The sequence below is a fragment of the Macrobrachium nipponense genome, chromosome 20 (assembly GCF_015104395.2).
Source record: "Macrobrachium nipponense isolate FS-2020 chromosome 20, ASM1510439v2, whole genome shotgun sequence".
Classification (NCBI taxonomy): domain Eukaryota; kingdom Metazoa; phylum Arthropoda; class Malacostraca; order Decapoda; family Palaemonidae; genus Macrobrachium; species Macrobrachium nipponense.
Window position 1 is genome coordinate 44,567,822 of NC_061089.1, and position 23,388 is coordinate 44,591,209.

Sequence of the window (23,388 nt, forward strand, 5' to 3'; positions counted from 1 at the left end):
GTAGTCTATCTGGGGATTCAGATGGATTCTCAGGGTTTTCGAGTATTTCCGTCTCAAGAGAGAATAAGGAAAGGCTGTGCCACAGTATTGAGCTTCTTAGAGAAAGAGCGTACTTCAGCAAGGGAATGGTTGAGCCTTCTGGGAACCCTTTCCTCGCTCGAAACAGTTCTTTCCTTTTAGGAAGACTACATCTCCGGTCCGCTTCAGTTCTTCCTGAGAAGCAGTTGGATTTGGAAGACAGGACAGCTCTCGAAACACGTTTCCAATCTCATCGGAAATAAAAGATCAATTAAGGTGGTGGTTGAACCCCTTAGAAGAAAACAAAGGAGTATCCTTGGAAGTACGGAAAACAAACCTGACATTGTTCTCAGGCTATTGGCAATTCACCTCGCGCTAAAGAGCTTCCGCGCAAACTAGTCGAGACAAAGTAATACAGAATTAAACTCCGACAATTACAAACCGCTCTTGGCTTAATTTAAAAAACAAGGAAGGAACCTCACCCCCCCCCCCCCCTCTTTTGCCCTATACGACTACCCAAATGGTTCTTCTGATTTGGGCCGATCAAAAGGGAACCTTGGTTCTCCTACATTCCGTCCAAGGGGTGGGAGGAACGTGAGAGCCGGACAGCTTGGCAGGAAGTTCCTGGTCCTTTCCTACAGAATGGACCCTCCACTCGGAAGTCTGTCAGAGCCTTTGGTATCTTTGGTTTGGGGGAAAACCGCAGGTAGATCTATTCGCCACGTTTCTCTCCAAAAGGATAGATACATTTTGCGCCCTAGTGGAAGATCCCAGGGCTTATGCAATAGACGCCCCCCTTCTCCTGGACTGGTCATGGGCTAGATGTGGTACGCTTTTCCCCCATTCAAGATACTGGGGGAAGTAGTCAGAAAGTTTGTGGCCTTGAAGGGAACCAAGATGACTCTGATAGCCCCATATTGGCCATCCCGAATTTGGTTCACAGAGGTGATGGAGTGGACAGTGGACTTCCCCAGATCTCTTCCAAACAGGATAGATCTGCTCAAACAACCCCACTTCGAGAGGTACCATCAAAATCTACCCGCTCTTGCTCTGACTGCCTTTCGACTATCGAAAGACTTGTCAGAGCGAGAGGGTTTTCTCGCAAAGCGGCAAGCGCAATTGCTAGAGCCCGCAGAACATCTACTAGGCGAGTGTACCAATCGAAGTGGGAAGTTTTCAGAAACTGGTGCAGGTCGAAGAAGCTGTCCTCTTCCAATACCTCTGTAACCGAAATTGCGGATTTCCTTCTTTTCCTGAGGGAAAAGTCGCATCTCTCTGTACCAACTATTAAGGGGTACAGAAGAATGCTTTCAGCAGTCTTAAGAAACAGGGGATTAGATTTGACGAATGATAAAGATTTGCTCGACCTCATTCACTCCTTTGAAACATCGAAGTCAGTAGAACCTAAGGTTCCAAGCTGGAACTTGGATGTGGTCTTGAAATTTCTGTCCTCCGAGAAGTTCGAACCACCTCATACGGCTTCATTCCAGGATATCATTAGAAAGTGTATATTTCTGCTATCTCTTGCCACGGCTAAAAGGGTCAGCGAGTTGCATGCCCTTGAGTCACGAGTTGGTTTCAAAGAAGATTCTGCAATTTGTTCATTCCAGACTCTTTTTCTTGCCAAAAATGAAAACCCTTCGAATCCCTGGCCCAGGAGCTTCGAGGTAAAAGGACTTACTAGCCTAGTGGGCAGAGAAATAGAAAGATCACTTTGTCCAGTTAGAGCACTGAAACTCTATCTGGACAGGAAGAAGCAGTTGGGAGGTTCACAACATGGTCTATGGTGCTCAGTGAAGGACCCCAAGAGACCTATGTCTAAAAATGCTTTGGCCTTCTTTGTTAGAAGTGTCATTACCGAGGCTCATAAGAACTGCCTGATTATATATTGTATAATTGTTATGGGTATAGATAAGTGTGATTATATATTGTATAATTGTTATGGGTATTTTATGCATTGTTGAAATATGGTGGGTGTCCTATATATGGACAGAATGTGGTAGATTCTAGAAGGTGTCTGTTGATGTATTTAAGTTGTGTTGTGACGTCATAGACAAGATAGCGGCGGCGTCGGCAGGATGTAAACAATAACACGGTGCAGTAGAAAGCACGTGTTGGTGGTGTGTGGTTGGTATGGGAGAGCTCTCTGTCTGGTAGGAGGTGTTATTTGGGTCGTAAGTCTTGTGGTGCTGTTGTTCTAAGGTGATTTCTGGAGTGTACTGGAGTTGGAGAAAGCGTACAGGTTAGTAGATTATTCATTTGTGTAAAGAAATAAAGGGGTTAGGCTAGGCTAAAATTCAAACTGGTAGCAGAGCGTGGTTGATCAAAGATGCCTGGATCCGACAGTGAACAAAGGGAGACTACTAGATGGAGAAGGGAATGTCCTAGGTTTAGCGGGATACAAGAAGAATACAAAGAATGGAAAGGTCAAGCCGAAGATTGGCTATTGTTGTATGGAGAAGATACCCGGCGATAGAAATGAGAATGAGCCTAAAAGGGAAAGCCCGAGAGCTAGTGGAAGCATTAGATAAAGATAAACTTACTGGTACAGAGGGTCCAAAGTTAATCCTAGAGAAACTAGATAAAGCCTATCTAAAAGACTTGGTAATGGAGAATTACGGTAGAATAAAAAGATACCTTCTAATAAGAAGAGAATCTAGTGAAAATATGGCGGACTATTTAATTAGATACGAGAAGGCAGCATCTGAGTGTGAAAGAGCAATGGGGAAAGGCGCGCTTGAAGGCGAAGTCAAGGGGTATCATGTAATAGAGCAAGCAAATCTCACAGAAAGTAAAAAACAAATGGTATTATCGGCTTGTGGGCAAGAAAAGCTAGAGTACGGAACAGTGTCGCAAACAATGAAAAGACTATTTGAGGGATTAGGGACTAAAGAGGAACAGGAATGGTGGGGTTTGTCAGAAGGCAATGCCAGTTCTGGGAGAGGGAGGGAAAACCAAAGATATCGGGAAGATGGAACCGAGGAAGGGTGGTAGAAATCCTATAAACAAAGAAGGGAAGGTAACAGTATGTGCAATATGCAGCTCAGAATGGCATTGGGCTACGGGTTGTCCTCAGAATTTTCATAATAGGAAGAAAACTGAAACAAGACTAGAAGAAAATAAGCTGAAAACAGAAACTGGGACAGAAGAAGAAGAGGTTTATGTAGGAGAAGTTAATAAAATAGTGGAAGCATCGTGGGAGGTGGTTGATGCAATTTTGGACACGGTGTAAATCAACAGTTTGCGGGGAATTGTGACTAGCACGTATTGTCATGGATTTGAGTCAGGAAGAGTTGAGGAGAATGAGGGACACTAGGACAGAGTCTAATAAAGTGTTTAATTTTGGTGAGACATCTTATAAGTCCAGAGGAATAATAGAAATACCTGTGATACTAAAAAACAGAAAGTTTTATTTGAAGACGGAAATTCTGCAAGGTGATATACCCTGGCTGATAGGTAAGCAAACCATGAGTAAAATGGGTATGACCCTAAATTTGAAAGAAAATTGTGTCATAGTAGAAGTATTAGGGGGAATGAAAGTAGAGTTAAGAGAAGACGAACAGGGTCATTTAAGAGTACCTATAAGGAGGAGGAAGGTAGAAGAATTATTACTGGAGGGTTGGAAGGGAAAGAATCCGAGGGAAATTAAGAACACAATGAAGAAATTACATTTACAGTTTGGTCATGGAAGTGGAGATAAAATATGGAAGCTAACAGAGGAAGCACAATGGAGTAATGGGTTAATCGAAAAAGAAAAAGAGGAAATAAGAAAGTTACTAACGGAACTGATTAAAAATTGTGAGGTTTGTAAAAGATACAAAAGAAACCCCGCCAAACCAGTAGTAGGCTTTTCTTGGAGTAAAACGTTTAATGAAGTCGTTGCGATGGATGTGGGAGAGATAGAAGAGAGAAAGTTCTTGGTAATAGTGGATATGGCAACGAGATATTGTCAGGCCTGTTGGATAAAAGATAAGAAACCAGAAACTATAATAAAGATACTTTTTGAGTGCTGGTTTGTACTTTTTGAGTGCTGGTTTGCTATATTTGTTGAGTTGGAGCTTTGAGCCCGCCAAAACCTCCAAATATTGTCAGATAATTGGGGGAGAAAATTTCAAAATAAAAAAGTAAGGAGGATGGCAGAAAAATGGAATATTAAAGTATTAGCCACAGCATCAGAATCTCCGTGGAGCAACGGATTATGTGAAAAGACCGTAGGCATGATCAAGGGAAGTGTAAGGAAGATGATGGAGGAAGAGGAAGTAGATTGGGCCATAGCTTTGAAATGGGTAGTGAGTGCTAGGAACTGTTTAATGAATAATGGAGGTTTCTCTCCCAACCAATTAGTATTTGGAAAAAACCCTTCACTGCCTAACCTAATGGGAGAAGAAAGTTCAAGTCCTGCAAGCAGAGAAAAAGGGATGGAAGAGGGTATGGTAAGGGACACACTGAATGCAATGCACAAGGCCAGAGAAGCATTTATAAAAAATGAGTCTTGTAATAAAATAAGAATAGCGCTAAACAAAAACATCAGAGAACATAAATTTGAAGAAGCAGTGGTAGGAGATGAGGTATTCTATAAGAGGGAAAATGAAAATGAATGGAGAGGACCTGCTCAGGTAGTGGGAGTATCGGGGAAAACAATAATAGTCAAACATGGGGATTCTTTAAGAGAAGTAGCTAGGATACATGTGACAAGGATTCAACGACGATCACCAGATACAGAAGAGATATCGGCTAGAATAGATAAATCCCATGGGGTGAAAGGTAGATCAGATGGCCCAAATGAAGGGAAAGTAGATTGGCTAGAAGGAGAGGAGATAATAGGTGAGAGAAGGAATGCAGACACAGAAGAGACTATAGAAAGAGAGGTGATAGAGGAAACAGTGGAAGATAACGGGCAAAGTGGGTCAATAGAAGGCGAGTTAATGGAAGAGATACCAAAATTCAAAAAGGGAAATAGAGTTAGAGCTATAAACAATGATACAGGACAAGTAGAAGAATGGACTATTTTAGGTCTTGCAGGAAAAAGATCAAGCCAAGCATGGGCTGATTCGTGACAAAGGGTGGGTTAACTTGAGGGATTATAGTCAGGTAGAAAAAATTGAAGATGAAGAGGAGGTGTTACTGGGATTTGAAAATAGAGGCATAATGGAAGCTAAAGAAAAAGAACTTCAAAGTTGGAGAGATAACCAGGTATATGAGGAGGTAAATGATGTTGGACAAAAAGCTATATCTACAAGATGGATAGTAACTGAAAAGATAAAAGGGGGGGAAAGGATATGTAAAGCAAGATTGGTAGCTAGAGGGTTTGAAGAAGAAATGGCAGAGTGGGAAAAGGATGCTCCCACATGCAATGCTGAAATTTTAAAATTCTGTCTAACCATAATAAAGGTGAAAAATTGGAATTGTTATACATTGGATGTCAGAAAACTGGCATATTTACAAGGTGATGAGATACAAAGAGAAGTGTACTTGAAGCCACCAAGGGAAGATGGTTGGAGGGGATTATGGAAGTTGAAGAAAACCGTCTATGGGCTCAAGGATGCAGCAAAAGCATGGTATTGTAAAGTGGTGAAAGTAGTGAAGGAGCTTCAAGGTGAGAGAAGTAGACTAGAACCTAATATATTCTTTTGGAAAAAGGACAATAAATTGGAAGGCATTTTGTGTACACGTAGATGATTTTTGCTACGGAGGAACTGAAGGATTCTTAAAGGAAACGATTGGGAGATTGAAAGGGAAATTGCAAGTAGGAGAACAAGAGAGTAAAAGGTTCAAGTATATAGGAGTAGTAATAGAGCAGAAGGAGAATAGATTTTCCCTTAATCAGTGGCAGTATATAAATTCCATAAGAGAACCAGAGGCTAGAAGATGTACGGGTAATAGAGTGCTAGAACAAAAGGAGTTAACAGAGTATAGATCAGTGTTAGAACAGCTGAATTGGGTATCACTACACACGATGCCAGAAATATCATATGTGATTAAATTAGCGAATTAAGTAAAGCATTTAAAGAAGGAACAACTCAAGGATATGAAGAAACTTATTAAAATTGTGAGAAAAACTAAGAGCATGATGGGCGAATTTACAATAAGTGAGATGGAAGAAGAAAGGGTTTATTGGGAAGCCTATGCAGATGCTTCATTTGGAAACATAGAAGATGGCCATACTCAACTGGGTTATATTATTTCCTTGACAGATGGGAAGAGGAGAAGTCCCATATGGTGGAAGTCTCAGAAATCCAGGAGAGTGGCAAAATCCACCATTGAGGCTGAAGCCCTGAGTGTTGGGGAAGCTGTAGAAGGATTGATATATTTCAAGCATTTGTGGGAAGAGGTAGTAGGAGGGAGAAATTTAGAAGCCTTGGTTAACACTGATAGTTTCAAACACTAATGACCGCCATCAAATCGAGCACTGGTGTAAGTAGCAAGAGATTAAAAATAGATATTGCTGCAATAAGGGAAACCATTGAATCCGGGGAAATAAAGGAGGTGAGATGGATAAAAGGAAAGGAGCAAGTGGCTGATGTATTAACTAAAGCAGGAGTTTCAGGGGAATGTATTAGAAATTATGTAGAGGGTAAAGAGTTGGAGGACGAAGGAAATTAAGAGGGGAATACTAGGTTAGGAAACAGTCGGAGGGGAGGGAAAAAGAGATAAGTGTGATTATATATTGTATAATTGTTATGGGTATAGATAAGTGTGATTATATATTGTATAATTGTTATGGGTATTTTATGCATTATTGAAATATGGTGGGTGTCCTATATATGGACAGCATGTGGTAGATTCTAGAAGGTGTCTGTTGATGTATTTAAGTTGTGTTGTGACGTCATAGACAAGATGGCGGCGGCAGGATGTAAACAATAACACGGTGCAGTAGAAAGCACGTGTTGGTGGTGTGTGGTTGGTATGGGAGAGCTCTCTGTCTGGTAGGAGTTGTTTTTTGGGTCGTAAGTCTTGTGGTGCTGTTGTTCTAAGGTGATTTCTGGAGTGTACTGGAGTTGGAGAAATCGTACAGGTGGGTAGATTATTCATTTGTGTAAAGAAATAAAGGGGTTAGGCTAGGCTAAAATTCAAACTGCCCAGATGACTCTTTTAATCTATTAAGAGTAAGAGCTCATGAGGTAAGGGCAATCGCGACGTCTATTGCATTCCAAAGAAATATGTCACTTAAAAATATTCTCGATGCAACCTTTTGGAGATGCAACTCAGTATTTGCATCTCATTACTTAAAAGATGTGCGAGTTACGCATGAGAAATGTTTTTCTCTAGGTCCGTTTGTGTCAGCACAGACGGTTCTGGTTAAAGGAGAGAGCACCGATCCCTAAATATATGTACATAACCCTTTTGTCGGATGTGTTCTTGTATTTCCTATGCATGGGAGTGTCAGATGCCGCACTGGCGGCCTTCACTTCTCTTCATTAGGAGATCGAGTGACAACTGACTTTTAGAGGGGTACAAAATTTTTTTTTGGAATTTTGTATGTGTGATTATCGAGTTTTTGGTTGTTTGCTATGAGTTTGGGGATGACTCTTGGCAATCTTAGAACTAACACGGGTTAGGATCGGGTGATCGGGATCGGTTGTGTGCTCCTTAAAGAAGGTGTGTTGTCATATAAGCGGATTAGCAACCATTGACAATGCCAGTTAGGCTCTGCCGAGTAAGTGGATGAGACCCCATCGACAGACCCACAAGAACTCTTGGCCGCAGATCACTATCTTCGCTAAGCTCTGAGGTGAAGCAGACTCCTGGGCAGTAGCCACGAAGTCTTCCACCTAATAAAGGTAGGAACCAAGGTCTATTAATACCTACAACATATGTTGGTTACCTGTCTAGTCAGTAAGTTAGCTGTCTCTTGCCCTCCACCAAAGGGTGTCAATCAGCTATGTATATATCTGACAGGTAAGTTGAATGTATGAAAATGATATTGTTATGATACAATAAAGTTTCATACATACTTACCTGGCAGATATATACGATTGAAGACCCACCCAGCCTCCCCGCAGGAGACAGGTGGAAGAGAGAATCTGATTAGAAAACGGGAATGGTTCCTAGTCCTGCCACCCAGAGCAGGGCGGTAGATCACCTGACCTACCTGTAGCGAGTGCCGCGAAATTTGAATTTCTGTCGGGGACGACGGAGTCGATAGCTGCGTATATATCTGCCAGGTATGTATGAAACTTTATTGTATCATAACAATATCATTTTTCCTCTTCAGGACATATTGCGAAAAGTAATGCACACAAAAAATGTGTGGTAAAAATATTATAGAATTTCCTTTTAATTTTGTTGTTCAGATACTCTCATCTTCTGAGTTGAGTTGCTGTGTTTTGTCTTATCCCCCAGAATTATTAAATCAAAGACAGTTCATTTGATGAGTTTCCTTGTGTTTACTTTATCTTTCCTTGGTCATCCTCTCTGCCATAAAGCTTCCTGTCCATTCTGGCAGGTACTATTGGGATTTGTATCTCATGAGCTCAGGTGAAATAAATCTGTCAGATCTCAGTGGGGTAAAATAGTGATAAAACTTAAATTTTACTGAAACCACATAGATTTTGCCCCAGATTTTGGTTTCACAAAGTGCCAGATAGGAATCCACTGATCAGTGGCAGATCTAGAAATGTTTCAAGGGTGGGAAACTTAGGATTATCATTTACGTACAGTGTATAACACGAGGTTATGCAGATATTTCGGAAAATGAAAGAAAAGTCAGTCTAAGCAGAAAATGTTCAATAAATATACATTTTAAGGCTTTGTTTGTCGGTGAGGTGAAATTTTAGAATAACCGTTGATGAAGTGCATTACAGTCCCTTCAGTTAGTAAATCACCTGTGAACAAACTTCACCATAATCTAATTTTAATGATTGGCATTACGTATCGAGAAAATCTTTTTCATCTGACAGAGACGAAAGCATTTTCTTAGGTGTGTTTTTCCTTCGACTGGTGTTTGAGAAATACTTTTGATGGAGAAGGAAAGGTTTTTGATAATATATTTTGAATCTTTGATCGGTGTGTATGAATAGGCCTATCTTTAATGGAGGGGAGACTCCATTCATCTTGATTTTCTTTTCTTTATTGGGAGTCCAATGAAACCATTGATGGAGAAGGAGAAGGTTTCTATGATAGTACATGCATATATTCCCTTTTAACTGTAAAGTATCTAAAGAATACATTTTATTTGGAAGTATTTTAATCACATCGGCCTAATTGCCAATTTCCTTTTTTTTTTTTTTTTTTTTTTATAACAGTGGCGTTCACTGTTGCAAAACCCATAAATAAACCTCATATCTGCATACTGTTCCACATTACTGGAATGGTTAGGCATTGTCTCCAGTTTCTTGTTCACAAAATGAATAAGGAATCTGGCACTTGTAACCCAGACACGCTCTTGGCGGAAAAGCGAAGTTGTTTAGAGTAACAAGTGAAGTCTGCTCCATTTCCCTCCCCCTATCCGTGACTACTCCAGCATCCCATTTAATGATAACGTTTATTTTAAAAATTCACCTCACCAACAAATGACGCCTTAAAATGCATTTGTTTATAGACCATTTTCTGCTTAGGATTAATTTTTCTTTCATATCCCAAAATATTTGTATAAACTCGTGTTACACCCATACCGTACATGTATGATTGTATTAGTACTTATACGTATACACACACACGATATATATATATATATATATATATATATATATACTATATCTATCTATATATATGCACACGTAGTAGTATTTTTTTGTTGTTGAAATAATCATTAACCAAGCAATGTTTTGCTACTACTAATGATTTATTGAAAGAAAACAATGGGGGCCATGTGACAAGGTCCCCCCCCCCCCCCCCTTAAATCCACTTCTGGTACTGAATTCATTCCTGAAAATATATTCTAATAGATATAATGCTCTACCTACTTCCTCCCATTGACCAATATGATCTTCCTCTTAGACTTTTGATTACTTCTCAGGGTTTCTTTTTATACTGTTGGTATTCTTCATTTAGAAGGTTTCTTTTAGTTGTTCGTGTTCTATGGAAGTCATTTTAGGGTATATTTTCTGTTCAGTCATGCCATCCTCTCTCTCTCTCTCTCTCTGATTTTGTTCTGTTTAGTTTACTGTGGTTTTTTCTTTTTTACTATAACTGTATGTATTACTGGAAGAAAAAGTAATACAAAGGGTTACACTTTAGCATTGGATGTCTTCAGTTTGACACGGTAAGATATGTACAATGAATAAGAGATTGATTGTTTGTGAGAGTGAGAAATAATAAAATGAAAACACTGAAGCATGTGAACTTTCTTAATTATTAGATAATTGGCAGGAAAAACTGTTTAAAGGAAATCTTGATTTATCTAAACTACATTTTTTTATAGCAAGTTTTTTTTATACCCTTTAATCATACATATGCATGATGTTCTTTTACCAATATCCCCAAGTTCATCTCAAATTTGGTAAATGCCTTTAATTTATTATACTGTATTGATAGGTATGATTTTTATTCATGAATTTCATCAAAATTGAAATATCTCTTTGGGGTTCAGTAGTAAAGATGCTGCATTTTGAAACATTGGAGAAAGGTGTACATGGGGCAGTGAGGACTGTAATTTCAAAAGATACCGCTTGAAGAAAATAAGGATAATTGTTCAGGTCATCTAGTCTAAGCAACTCATGTTTTTCCTGGTTTTATACTTTAGTTTAAATTAATATTGAAGAACAGAGAATTAAATTAAAAGGAAAAGAGAGCAAACATTGTATTTTGAACCCAATATCCTACTTTGTAGCATATTGGAACTTGTTCATGGGAGAAGTCATAAGTGTTTAGTGTTGCTAGGTGATCACTGATAGGCAGCTTTTCACTGTTACAGTGTAATGTTTGTACATTAGTAATATATTGGTATGTGTATGGCATTTTTTGTAAAGCATATTGTACATGCTTATATTTTGGAATTTTCCAGACCAGCATGAGTTGAAGGTTTCTTTATGTATTGTTTTTCTCTATAATACCCTTTTGTGTATGTAGCATAGTAATAATTGCATGTTTTTCCTTTATAGTGGAATGAAGAGAGCTATTACAGCGAAATTGTAGATGAACTACAATTCTTGCAGGTATATTTGGCCTGTAGTGTGCTTTGCTTCCATATTTTACCCCCAGAAAAACTTTGCAAATGTTTTTTTCTTATTTATTGGTTGTTTGCCTCTTACAAGTAAATAAGATCAGTTAGGAAAATAGTTATGAGGTGTCCAATGTGAATCATACTTCCCGTATTTATAAGTGACTGCTCCTAAATACCATCTTACAACTTTGTCGTGAATATATAGGGGTCATGTAATGGCTGTAAGTTTTTTAATAGCTATCCCTCGATCGTATGGTGTTCATACCCAGTGACTGGGTGATTCCTAGGTGCAAATGACTTTCAGCATCAGTGCCTGTTGCTTCTGTGACAGCTGCCACTTCCACAACTTGCATGGGGAGAGATGAGGGAGACAGTATCAGGAGCCTCGAAAAACTGCTTGAAATGTAAATTTATAGAATGACAGACTAACCTGTCTGTATGTCTGTTCTCTTGCATAAGGCTATTATTGCCATCTAATTTGTAACAAATATTTATCAAAGCCTCCTCCGTGCAGACATACAGACTGGTCAGTCTATCTCTCTATAAATTTAAATTTCAAGCAGTTTCTCGAGGTCTTGATACTGTCTCTCCCTCATCTCTCCCCGCACAGGTTGTGGAAGTGACAGTTGTTGCAGAAACAACAGGCACAGATGCTGAAAGTCGTTCGCCACCCAGGAATCACTCAGTTACTAGGTATGAGCTCCATACAATGGAGGGACAGCCATTAAGAAGATCCCAATGGTTGGCTTACGGACATGGTGAAACAGCCATTACATGACCGCTATATTCACAAGTTGTTTAATGGTTTCCTGGACAGTCATATAAAAAAATATATATTTTTGTTCATGCAACTTCCCTGGCAGATATATATGTACTTAGCTATAGTCTCCGACGTCCCCGACAGAATTTCAAATTTCACGGCACACGCTACAGGTAGGTCAGATGATCTACCCTCCCGCCGCTGGGTGGCGGGACTAGGAACCATTCCTGTTTTCTAATCAGATTTTCTCTGTTGCCGGTTCCAACAACACCCGTTTTTTCGCTTGCCGTGGATCTTTCTTGGACTGTCTTTTGGTGACGTATTGGATCGTTGGCTTGGCATACGCTTTTGTGGACTTTCTTAGGATTTTCTTTTTCTGATTCTCTAATATGTCTGACGCTGGTACTGTATTTAGAGTGTGTGCGATGGATGACTGTAAGGGGAGACTACCAAAGGGTTCGGTAGATCCTCACACTGTATGCATGAGGTGTCGGGGTAATGAATGTTCTATTAATAATCCTTGTGCTGAATGTGAGGGGTTGAATGAGGAAGGATGGAAGTCTCTTTGTTCTTATTTGAGGAAGTTAGAGAAGGACAGGGTTAGGAAAGCTTCGTCCAGAAGCTCCAGTAGGTCTCGTACTAACGAGCTAGTCGAGGATGCTTTAGAACCTAACCATAATGTAGTTGTTGCAACCTCTCCTCCAGTTTTAGCCCCTTCTCCCTTCATCGACCCTGCCGATTCATCTTCTGAGATGGCTGACATGAAAGCCGCTCTGTGCAGGATGGAATTGTAGTTGCTTGCAATGGAAGGTAAGAGTGCTGTGGGAAGTGATGTGTGCAGTGTTCCCAGTGTAGTGGAGGGGTCGTCTGATCGGCTCCGCAATGCTCCCAGGTCTAGACCTCTTCCAAACTCCCAGGCCCAGTGGAGGAGGAATGTCGAAAACTGTAAGGAGGTTGTAGAGAATCTCCACCGGTCAGGCGTCCCTTCGGCAGGCCCTGTTGTCTCGACCCAGGCTGCCATGGATCACCACAGGAAAGGCATCCTTAGGAAGTGTTTTCTTTTTCGTCGTCCGATTCGGCTTCTCCAAGGCGCGGATGGAGTGCGGCTGAGGAGTCTCGCCTTTTGAAGAGATCCTAAAAGGCGCCCAGCAGTTTTAGACTCCAGCCCAGAGTGCTTCCCTGAGGAGTCGCCGTATGACTCGATGAGAGCCAGGAGATTCCAGGACAGCCCTGCTTCTCGTGCGGCTCTTCCCTCTTCTCTGAGGCCTCTTATCGCCTTCTCCTGAAGGAGATCAGGAGAAGTCCATTAAGCGCATTCTTGTGGACCTTCAGGAGCAGCTTTCAACGTTGATGGGCGTGCTGGATAAGGATCCTCCTGTCAGGAAGGACATCGTGCTTCCGATCAAGAGGTCTAGACTTCTCTCTCGTACAGAAGACCTCCCTTCGCGCAAGAGACGTGCTTCTTGGGACAGGAGCCCTTCTCCGAGAAGTTCTAGGCGCCTCTCCCCTGTTAGGCGCTTTTCTCCTGTTAGCCGCTCCTCTTGATAGGGGCTCCTCTCCTAGCAGATGCTCTTCTCCTGCCAGGCGCTCTTCTCCCAACAGGCGCTTCTCCCCTGGCAGCCGCGATTCTCCTGGCAGGCCACTCTTCATCAGGCAGGCGCCTTACTCCTGGTAGGCACTCTTCTACGGATAGAAGCGCCTCTCCTACCAGACGTTCTTCTCCATGTAGGCGCTCCTCTCCTGTCAGGTGCTCTGCTACTTCTGGACGTGTTCCCCCTGGCAGACTTGCAGGGGAAGTGGCCTTGTCTTAAGAACGTCTTCGAGTGACGGCGGAGGAAAACTTGGAAGACGTCTCGGAGGAGGAAGCCCCCAGAGCCGCGGGTTTGTTGGACTACAAGACTTTAGCGGCCCTGTTGGTGCAGGAGTTTGGAGACTCCCTTAGCCCGGCTGCTCCTCCTTCTCCCCGATCGCTTTTCTCCAGCACCAAGGCATCAAAAGGATCCTCCTTCCTTAAGATGCGTCCCACCATCTCTATGAAGAAGGCCTTGCAAGGAGTTTGGGAATGGTTAAGGTCCAAAGAGGAGACAGGCAAGACGGTCTTTTCTTTTTCTCCTTCCAAGCTCTCGGGAAAACATGGTATTTGGTATGAAACAGGGGATGGAGTTGGGACTCCCCTCATCGGCAGAAGCGGATTTCTCCACTTTGGTGGATTCCTCCAGGAGACATTCCCTACCTACTGCGAAGACTACGTGGGGAATGAACAAATTGGATCATTTCCTCAAGGGACTTTTTCAAGTACTTGAACTTTTTGGATTGGTCCCTTGGGGCTTTGGCGTGGAAGACTCTAGACCCAGAGTTTCTAGGACCAGAGGAGCTAAACAGCATACTGTCGTGCATGGACAAGGCAGTTAGATATGGATCGGGGGAGATGGCCTCTCTCTTTGGAGCAGGGATTTTGAAGAAGAGACCAGTATACAACGCCTTCCTCACTAAATCCGTGTCTCCTGTTCAAAGGGCTTCACTACTTTACGCGCCCCTTTCGAACCAGCTGTTCCCACGGAAGTTAGTTAAGGATATTTCTCGCTCCCTGGCAGAGAAGGCGACTCAGGATCTGTTGGCTCAGTCGAGGAAGTTTCTCCTTCCTCCGCCAGGAAGGAGAAACTTCCTGCTCAGGAGCCCTTTTGAGGGGGCCCTTCACAGAGATCTTTCAGAGGCCGCAAACCCGAGAAGCGGGGTAGGTCTTCTATCAGACCCTTCAAGAAGTCGAAGTGAAAGTCAAGTCCCCAGACAACAGTAGGTGCCAGACTCCTCAAGTTCGCAGAAGTCTGGGCACAAAGGGGCGGACAGCTGGTCCCTCTCTATTTTGAGGAAGGGATACCTCATCCCCTTCAGAGAAAGGCCTCCCTTGACAACAACTCCAAGGGAGTTATCAGCCAGGTACAAGGACCCTGTTCTGCGGCGAACCCTTCTTCAGTTGGTAGACCAGATGCTAGAGAAGGAGGCCATAGAGCCAGTTCAGGATGTCCACTCCTCGGGATTCTACAATCGCCTGTTCCTCGTTCCGAAGGCCTCAGGGGGGGTGGAGACCTGTTTTGGACATAAGCGCCTTAAACTTCTTTGTAGAGAAGAGCGACCTCTTCGGTTCTCACTGCTCTTCGTCCAGGAGACTGGATGGTTTCCCTGGACCTTTAGGATGCGTACTTCCATGTACCCATTCATCCGTCATCAAGGAAGTATCTGCGATTCATGGTCCAAGGAAGGATTTTCCAGTTCAGGGCCTTGTGCTTCGGCCTGTCGACGGCTCCTCAAGTTTTCACGGGCCTCATAGAGAATGTAGCCCAGTGGCTGCATCTGGAGGGGGTGAGGCTCTCGTTATACCTAGACGACTGGCTAATTCATGCTGAGTCGAGGGATCGATGTCTGGAGGACTTACAAGTAACTTTGGAGATGACCCAGTCCCTGGGACTGTTGATAAACCGGGAGAAGTCCCAGATGGTTCCCAGTCAGAGCATCATGTATCCAGGGATTCTGATGGATTCTCGGGATTTTTGAGCTTTTCCATCCCCGGAAAGAATAGAACGGTGCTTGGAAAAAGTGACAGCCTTCTTAGGAAAAGAACGGAGTTCCGCGAGGGAGTGGATGAGTCTTCTGGGGACACTTTCCTCCCTGGAACAGTTCTTTTCACTAGGAAGACTTCACTTGAGGCCCCTTCAGTTCTACCTGAGGCGGATGTGGGACCAGAAGTCGCAGGACGTAGCAGACACCTTTCCGATCCTGGAAGGGATCAAAAAGGACCTCGGTTGGTGGCTCAACCCGCTCAGAGTAAACAAAGGAATGTCGCTGCTAAAGCCGAACCCGCACCTAGTGTTGTTCTCAGACGCTTCAGATTCGGGATGGGGAGCAACACTAGGGGCGAAAGAAGTGTCATGCACCTGGAAGGGGGAACAGGTGAACTGGCACATAAACAGGAAAGAACTAGCAGCAGTTTTTATGGCCCTTATAAGGTTCAAGCCAGAAGTCAGAGAATCGGTAGTCCAGATCAACTCGGACAACACCATACATAAAAAAACAGGGAGGGACTCATTCCTTCTCCTTGTACGAAACAGCAAGGGACCTGTTGCTGTGGGCGGAGGAAAGAAGAATCAAGCTCCTAACCAGATTTGTACAAGGAGAGAGGAACGTGAGGGCGGACCTGCTGAGCAGGAGGGATCAAGTCCCCACAGAATGGACTCTCCATCTGGTCGTTTGCTAGAGGCTGTGGAACTTTTGGGGCAGACCGAATGTAGACCTGTTTGCCACACACTGGAACAAGAGGCTGGACAACTTTTGCTCCTCCATCTCGGATCCAAGGGCAATAGCGGTAGACGCTCTCCTTCTGGACTGGGCAGGACTAGACGGGTACGCGTTTCCCCCATTCAAGATTTTGGGGGAAGTAATAAGGAAGTTCATCTCCTCAGAAGGAGCGAAGCTGACTCTGGTCGCACCCTTTTGGCCTGCTCAGGAATGGTTCACAGAGGTACTGGAATGGATGATAGATTTTCCCAGATCCCTGCCACTCAGGAGAGATCTGCTCAAACAACCCCACTTTGACAGGTTTCACAAAAACCTCCCCGCTCTCAACCTGACTGCCTTCAGACTATTGAAAGACTTGTCAGAGCGAGAGGCTTTTCGCTCAAGGCTTCTAGGGCTATTGCCAGAGCCCGCAGGACGTCAACCTTGCGAGTCTATCAGTCGAAGTGGGAGGTGTTTCGAAGATGGTGCAGGACGCAGAAAGTATCCTCATCTAATACCTCTGTGACCGATATTGCTGACTTCCTTCTCTTTTTAAGGGAAGAGTGTAGCCTAGCGGTTCCTACAATCAAAGGATATAGGAGCATGCTAGCCTCGGTTTTCAGGAACAGGGACCTGAATATCTCGGAGAATAAAGACCTTCATGATCTTATCAGATCTTTCGAGACCACGATGAAGAAGTCCTCTAGGCCTCCCAGTTGGAACTTGGATGTGGTCCTGAAGTTTCTGATGTCAGATAAGTTCGAACCTCCTCAAGAGGCTTCCTTCAGAGACCTTACTAGGAAGTCGCTGTTCCTTATGGCTCTTGCTACTGCGAAAAGAGTTAGTGAGTTGCAGGCTCTGGATGCCAGAGTGGGGTTCAAAGGGGGGTCAGCGATCTGCTCCTTTAAACCCTTATTCTTAGCTAAGAATGAGAATCCCTCTAAACCCTGGCCCAGAAGTTTTGAGGTAAAAGGGCTCTCGTCGTTAGTGGGAAAAGAGTTAGAGAGATCCCTATGCCCTGTCAGGATCCTGAAATTCTATCTAGAAAGGAAGAAGCAGCTGAAGGGCAGCCTAGACAGTCTCTGGTGTTCAGTCAGAGATCCCAGAAGACCTATTTCAAAGAACACACTGGCGTTCTTTATGAGAAATGTAATAAAGGAAGGACATCTGGCGTGCGAAGAAGAACAGTTTAGGCTCCTTAGAGTGAAAGCTCATGAAGTGAGGGTCATTGCTACATCTCTGGCCTTTCAGAAGAATATGTCTCTGCATGATATAGTATCGTCTACGTTCTGGAGATGCAATTCAGTGTTTGCTTCTCACTATTTGAGGGACGTGAAAGTGACGTACGATAAGTGCTTCTCTTTGGGGCCTTACGTATCTGCGGATTCAGTGCTGGGACAGGGAGCTGAGACTAATCCTTTTTAATTTAGCTATTCTTAATTTTAAGTTGGTATTGTGTTTTTATGGTTGTTTGAAAGAGGGTTAGGTGGTACCCCCTTTCAGTTGTTATTTCTAACACAGGTTAGAAATGGTCAGGTGGTCGGGATTGGTTTTGTGCTCCTTGATATTGCCAGAGGCATAGGTTTTGTCATGTAAGTGGGTTAGCCCCCATTGACAAAATCCTAAAAAGGTTCTGTCGTGTAAGTGGGTAAGCCCCCATTGACAAGATCCAGAAGAGCTCTCAATCATAGGTCACTACCTCGCTGAAGCTCTTGAGGCAAAGCAGACACATAGACAGTATCCATGAAGTCTTCTGCCCAATCAGGTAAGAACCAAGGTTTGTTCCGACACGGCATACAAACCTTCGGCTCCTTTTACAATAGGAAGGTACTAGCGGCAGCTGGATAGGTCGTAAGCTTTCGAACAAGGGGTTCGGTAGTTAACTGCTTGTCCGACAGGCGCGCGCGCGCGCGACTGGTAGGTAAACAAATCACTTTTGCTTTCGGCCTGCTGGCGTGTTGTGGACGTGTATCATCGCTCTCTGCCCGCTTCATGCCCGTCGTCGTTTGCTTTCGCATGATTGTGTTTTTCTTTTTCTATGTATCTAGTGAAACTGAATTGTAAGTACAATCATTTCATTGAATTCAATTGTGAATTAAAGGATCTTGGTTCACAACGCCTCCGATTACCCGAGTGCCGGGACTGAAGGGCGTAATTGCGGGAATTCATTTTCCCAGAATGGATAAAACGAATGAAAAATCCTCCCGTTTTTTATTTGTATGCTCGGTGCCGAGGGCGGGGAGCTCGCTGCTCCGAGCGTATATGTTGGGTTTGGAAATGTGTAGATGAAAATCGTAAAGTAAGTGATCTATTTTCATTTCGATAATTTTTTGACCTGTATGCCCGTTGCCGAACGAATGCGCTCGGCACGGAAACTTATTCAGTATGAAAGTGGAATCGCAAGTACAGTATTCTTTTTTCATTTCATATATTATTTTTTATTGTAGCAATACTCATTTTGGATCAGTTTTCCGAGCTTGCCCGGAGATTGATCCTTCCCCCTTTTTAATTTGAATGAAGTGAAATCGCAAGTGCAGTTCTTTTTCATTTTCATTTTTTTATTGAGATTGCATTGTTGACTGGGATCAATGTTCCGCTATTCACGGGAATTGATCCTTCCCCTTTTTATTTGTATGAAGTGAAATCGCAAGCGCAGTAGTCTTTTTCATTTTCATATATTTGTTGATTGCATCATTTCATTATGGATCAAGGTTTCCAGAAACCTTGATCCATAAAGGTAAGGAATGAAACCTTTCACCCTTGCGCTCGTACCGAGGGCGCAAATGCGCTCGAATCCGAGCCCTTAATTCATTGTGAAGTGAATCGTTTTGCAAGATGCATTTTCATTTTGTTCCTTATTATTGATTGCATCAATTTTATTTGGTTCAAGTTCCGCTCAGTCAGGGAATTGATCCTTATGCCTTGTATTCGTGCCGATGGCACGATTGCTCTAGGGCTCTTATTTTTGTTGTTGGGTACATGGGGACTGTGCGGGGGTGTGGGGAACGAGACCCCCCCGCTCATTCCCACAGATGACTCTTCCCCTTGGGGGGGGGGAGGTTATCGGCGTTCTCTCCGGGCCCGAATCCGTCGAGCGCGGGGAGGGCGCTCGGTGCCCGATGTACAATTGTATTAGGGGTCTTCCACTCGTTCGGGAGGGATCAAACCCCCGCACGAGGGGATTTCCCCCCCATTAATCGCTACTACTATTATTTCCGCAGGTGCTACTGCCACGAGGGTGGACCTTGGTGAGGTATGGGCGTCCTTCCAATTGCAGAGCGTGCTGGTGTCCAGGGGCTGCGGTTCTATGTCTGGGCCTACTGCGGTCACCCATGGAGTGGTGACCACGCAACCAGGTGACGACGTCCCTCCTCACCTGGTGTACTCGCCTCACGTGGTAACAGTCTTGCCTACAGCCGCAGTGAAGTGCCGTTCGCCGTACCGAGAGGGGGGGGGGCGTGCCGCCGCCGCTCGTGGTTGCCGCGCTGCAGCGACCACACTTCCGCTGCCCTAGAACTCGCCCCTGGACCTGCCGCCGGTACCAGGATGTTGCTGGCTGCTGCTCCACTTCCTGTGTTTCCGGTGCTGCCTGCCGTACCTGCCGATTCTGGGCTGACTGTCCATGCAGTTGCTGCGCTGGCTGGCCCTGCCGTTGCTGCGCTGACTGTTCTTGCCGTTGCTGCGCTGGCTGTCCCTACCGATGATGTGCTGGCCGTGCCTGCTGTTCCTGGATGCCCATACCTGCTGATGTCGTCCCTGTTCGTGGTGGTACTACCCCAGACTTTGGTCTGTCTGTACAGGTGCGTCCGGGCCCTGTGGCTTCGGCTACAGCAGCCCCGGCTCCGCCCTGGATAGCAGATCTTACGTCTGTCCTGAGGAAGCTGACGAAGAAGAGGAGGAAGGTGTCGTGGTCGTCGTCTTCATCTTCTTCATCGTCGTCGGCCGCCGCCTCTTCCCCTTCGACTTTCTAAGGCTTTACAGCCGAGGAAGAAGAAGGTCGCCTCCTCCCTCCTAAGAAGTCTCCCTCGGGAGCTTCTCGGGACCGGCCCCGTCTCACCTCGGTGGGACGGGTGGAGGGTTCCTTCCGCTGGTCCTCCTGCTCCTTCGGGAGCGGGGGCCCGTCGGTTCTTCTTCCGCAAGGAAGAAGACTACGGGGACCAGAGGGGTACCGGCTAACACCGGTACTTCCTCGCCTGGTGTCAGTGGTTCTGCCACTGCATCAGGGTCCGTCTCGGCCTCTCGTTCGCGGGAGGTACCGAGTGTACGGTCGCCTACCAGCGACCGTGCAGCCAGGAACCAGACCTCTGAGTCCGCTCAGCGTCAGGTTCACGGCACGGGGCGGAAGACTGGTGACAGCCGCTCATGCGACTCTCACCAGACCAGCTCTCACTCTCGCGGTGAACGCTTGGCTACCCACCACCGGGGACTTGAACGGTCCACCCCAGCGACCGACCACGGGCTGAGGCTGGGAAGAGGTCCTCCCGTTCGCCGGTGCCAGCCACGGCTGGAACCAGCGACGTGACGTGCCGTGAGGACAAGCACCGGTCTCACTGCGACAGTGGAGCCTGCAGGTCGCCTGACCGTCGCTCTCACAGAGAGCGATCGGGAACGGCAACCAGCACCAGCTCTTCTGACACTCGAGATCGGGGCCGCTGTGCTCAGTCCAGCCGTTCTCCACAGCGAGACGGTTCGACCAGGCCTGCAGCTCGATCGTCACCGCGGGTTGACGATCGCCTGCAGCCCTCCAAGCCTGCTGGTTCTGCCAGCGAGCGACGAGGGAGCGTCAGGTCTGCCTCTCCCCCGCCCTTACCTTCAACCTCCTCGGGTTACACCGGGAGGAGCGAGGTATTGAGGAGTGATCGTGAGGGGTGCGCCCCTCATGATCCCACCACGACGCCCTACGTGCCAGGCACGGTTCTTGGACCGACCAGGACGTATGCGCAAGTGGATGGGGAAGACCGAGAGGGCTGTCGCTGTTCCCCCTTCTTAGGAGGAAGGTTCTCGGAATGCTCTTGTTCGAAGGGCTTAACGTCCCACTCTGCAAGATGCTGTGACTTCCGAGATCCAGAGGAACTTTGCCGAGGTTACGGCGCTGATTCGTCAGCACAATGACCTCGGGGAAGGATCGCCGCTACACCAGCAGAGCCACGTCTCGGCTCGAGTCGTTTTGGGGCCCGAGAGGGAACCCAAATCGACGGTGGGTCGGCCGCGATCGGAGCTTGCCGACTGTGTTGAACCAGGTAGTCTCTCGTCTCCGGACAAGAAGGCTCTCTCAGTCTGGACGGTCGAACAAGCTACTTCACCTCCTCTACTGCGACAGGAGGCGTTTATACGTGTCTTCGGACACCGTATTTAAATACCCCTTCGGTCCTCCTGAGGTTTCGACCTCGACGAGGACTGGAATGAGTCGGAGCGGTATCGGCTCTCTACTGTCAGGTGTCGATCAACCCCACCCAGACGACGTTCACAGTGGCGGCAGACACTTACCTACAGTATGAGTTCGTAACCCTCCTCGGGAAAACGTTTTCTCCTGACGATACGTTTTCCCAGGCTCTGAGAGGCCATCGCCGTAAGGCGATGGCTGCTCCTTTTCTTCTCCAACTGCTAGATCTCGATTTCTACGGGAATCGAGAGGACCACCAGCCGATATCATCTGACGAATTCGGTGGGGGGGGGGTTTCGCAGAGGGCTTAGAATTCTACGGAATTTCTAGCGCACTCAGAGTGTTCGAGTTTTTTTACGATCTCCAAACACTCAGGCGAGGACCACGGTCCAAAGTGAGCGAGAATCCCCGATAATTGTTACACGATAATCGGGAACCTCGCTTATGCTCGAATTCCTGTAATTTCTAGCATTTGAAGAAGACTGCTGCTAAAAGAAGAGTATCTCACAGTAGGCGCTTAACCTGGAATAGAGAAGAACGGACGGGAACTTCCAGTTTGGCTTGAACTATCGTCTTCGGTATTCTGTTCACCATTGAAGCTTTCCTTTGGGAAAGACTTCTCCTTCACTCTCTTGACTACTAGAGAACGAAGGCGGTCGATCTCCAATCCTTATTCTCATTCCTCGAGGGGAAAAGAATTAGGATGGAGGTCGTGGTACAGAACCTACAAATATACTACGTATATTACCCTCGCGACATGATTCTTTAACAGTTGAATTGTCCGTGGGGTATACCTAGGCGCATACCGTAGTTAACTCTACGGTTTGTGACCGAGACGAATTGTATCTTAATTGAACTGCAACTCGGGGTTGCCTGCAACCTCCCAGCAGTTATCAGTTTCGATTTTAGATACTTGGTATTGTCATGACAACACCAAATCAGCTTTTGTATTTACCGAAATCCGTTTCGGTTAAATATAATTGCTCGAGCGTATTCTTTATGCTCGATGGTTCTAGCCGAACGCATTCCTTCGTGGAATAATGGATTACCTGGCAACTCAGGATGACGAGTCACCGAGAGCTACTGCGTATTGAACTGCCTGATAGCGGCTCAGTATCAGCTAGGTCTCGGAGATGCACGGTCGGTTACGTCTCTCTCTCCCCTGGTTGGATTGACTACCGAACCGTATCTCTGCCCAACAATCATGGACTTAGGTCTCTGATTAAAGGGGATTCTCGCAATAATGAAGGACCATCTACTGCTGTGACGCTCGATTTTCATCGCCTTCGACATTGCGAGAATTTTCAACAGAGATATCTCTTGGACTCTTTCATCTTTCTGTTACCGCACGGTAACAGAAGTCTGTACTAGTCAACCGCTGCATCGCACTGCGATAATGCGAATGATTTTTGCAGACATCTGAGTTTGTCTTCAAAATATCTCGTATTCGTAGGTGTGCAATTTCATTGCTCGGCCCCGATTAACAGATATCAGAAGACATCGCCTACTCTCCGACCTGACAGCTCTACTTCCAAATGTTCAGCCCATGAGAAGCAGTTCTTCAGGCAGTAGTTCCCTGTCTTCATTACTGGAAGCGCTCCGCTTTTATTGCAACTACGATCCTCACCGGACAGCAATCAATAGCGGTTAGCGTTCTCAGTCTTTGTAGCACAGGTTCAGAATCTTGAGATCCTTCTCTCGGTTCAGCTGTGAAGACGTAGGTTGCATTTCTGTACACCTTCGTCTTCAACGTCACATAGTGTTGTTTCTCCTTACCCGAGAATCAACTATACTATGAGATATCTTGCCATCAAGGACCTCGGTCTCTAGAAGGCAATTGACTTTCGCCTG

General features: G+C 45.3%; 1 protein-coding gene across 7 annotated transcripts in view; it reads left to right on the forward strand.

Moving 5' to 3' along the window:
* The window catches only part of LOC135225301 (protein vav-like), a 208,022-nt gene that overhangs the window by 61,481 nt on the left and 123,153 nt on the right, over window positions 1-23,388 (forward strand). Inside the window, exon 6 of one of the 7 annotated variants that reach the window (XM_064264647.1) lies at window positions 11,061-11,114. The exons of the other annotated variants lie outside the window; for them this stretch is intronic. Within the exon in view, the coding sequence (XP_064120717.1) occupies window positions 11,061-11,114 (54 nt within the window). The remainder of the gene's footprint in view (window positions 1-11,060; window positions 11,115-23,388) is intronic. 7 annotated transcript variants of the gene reach the window in all.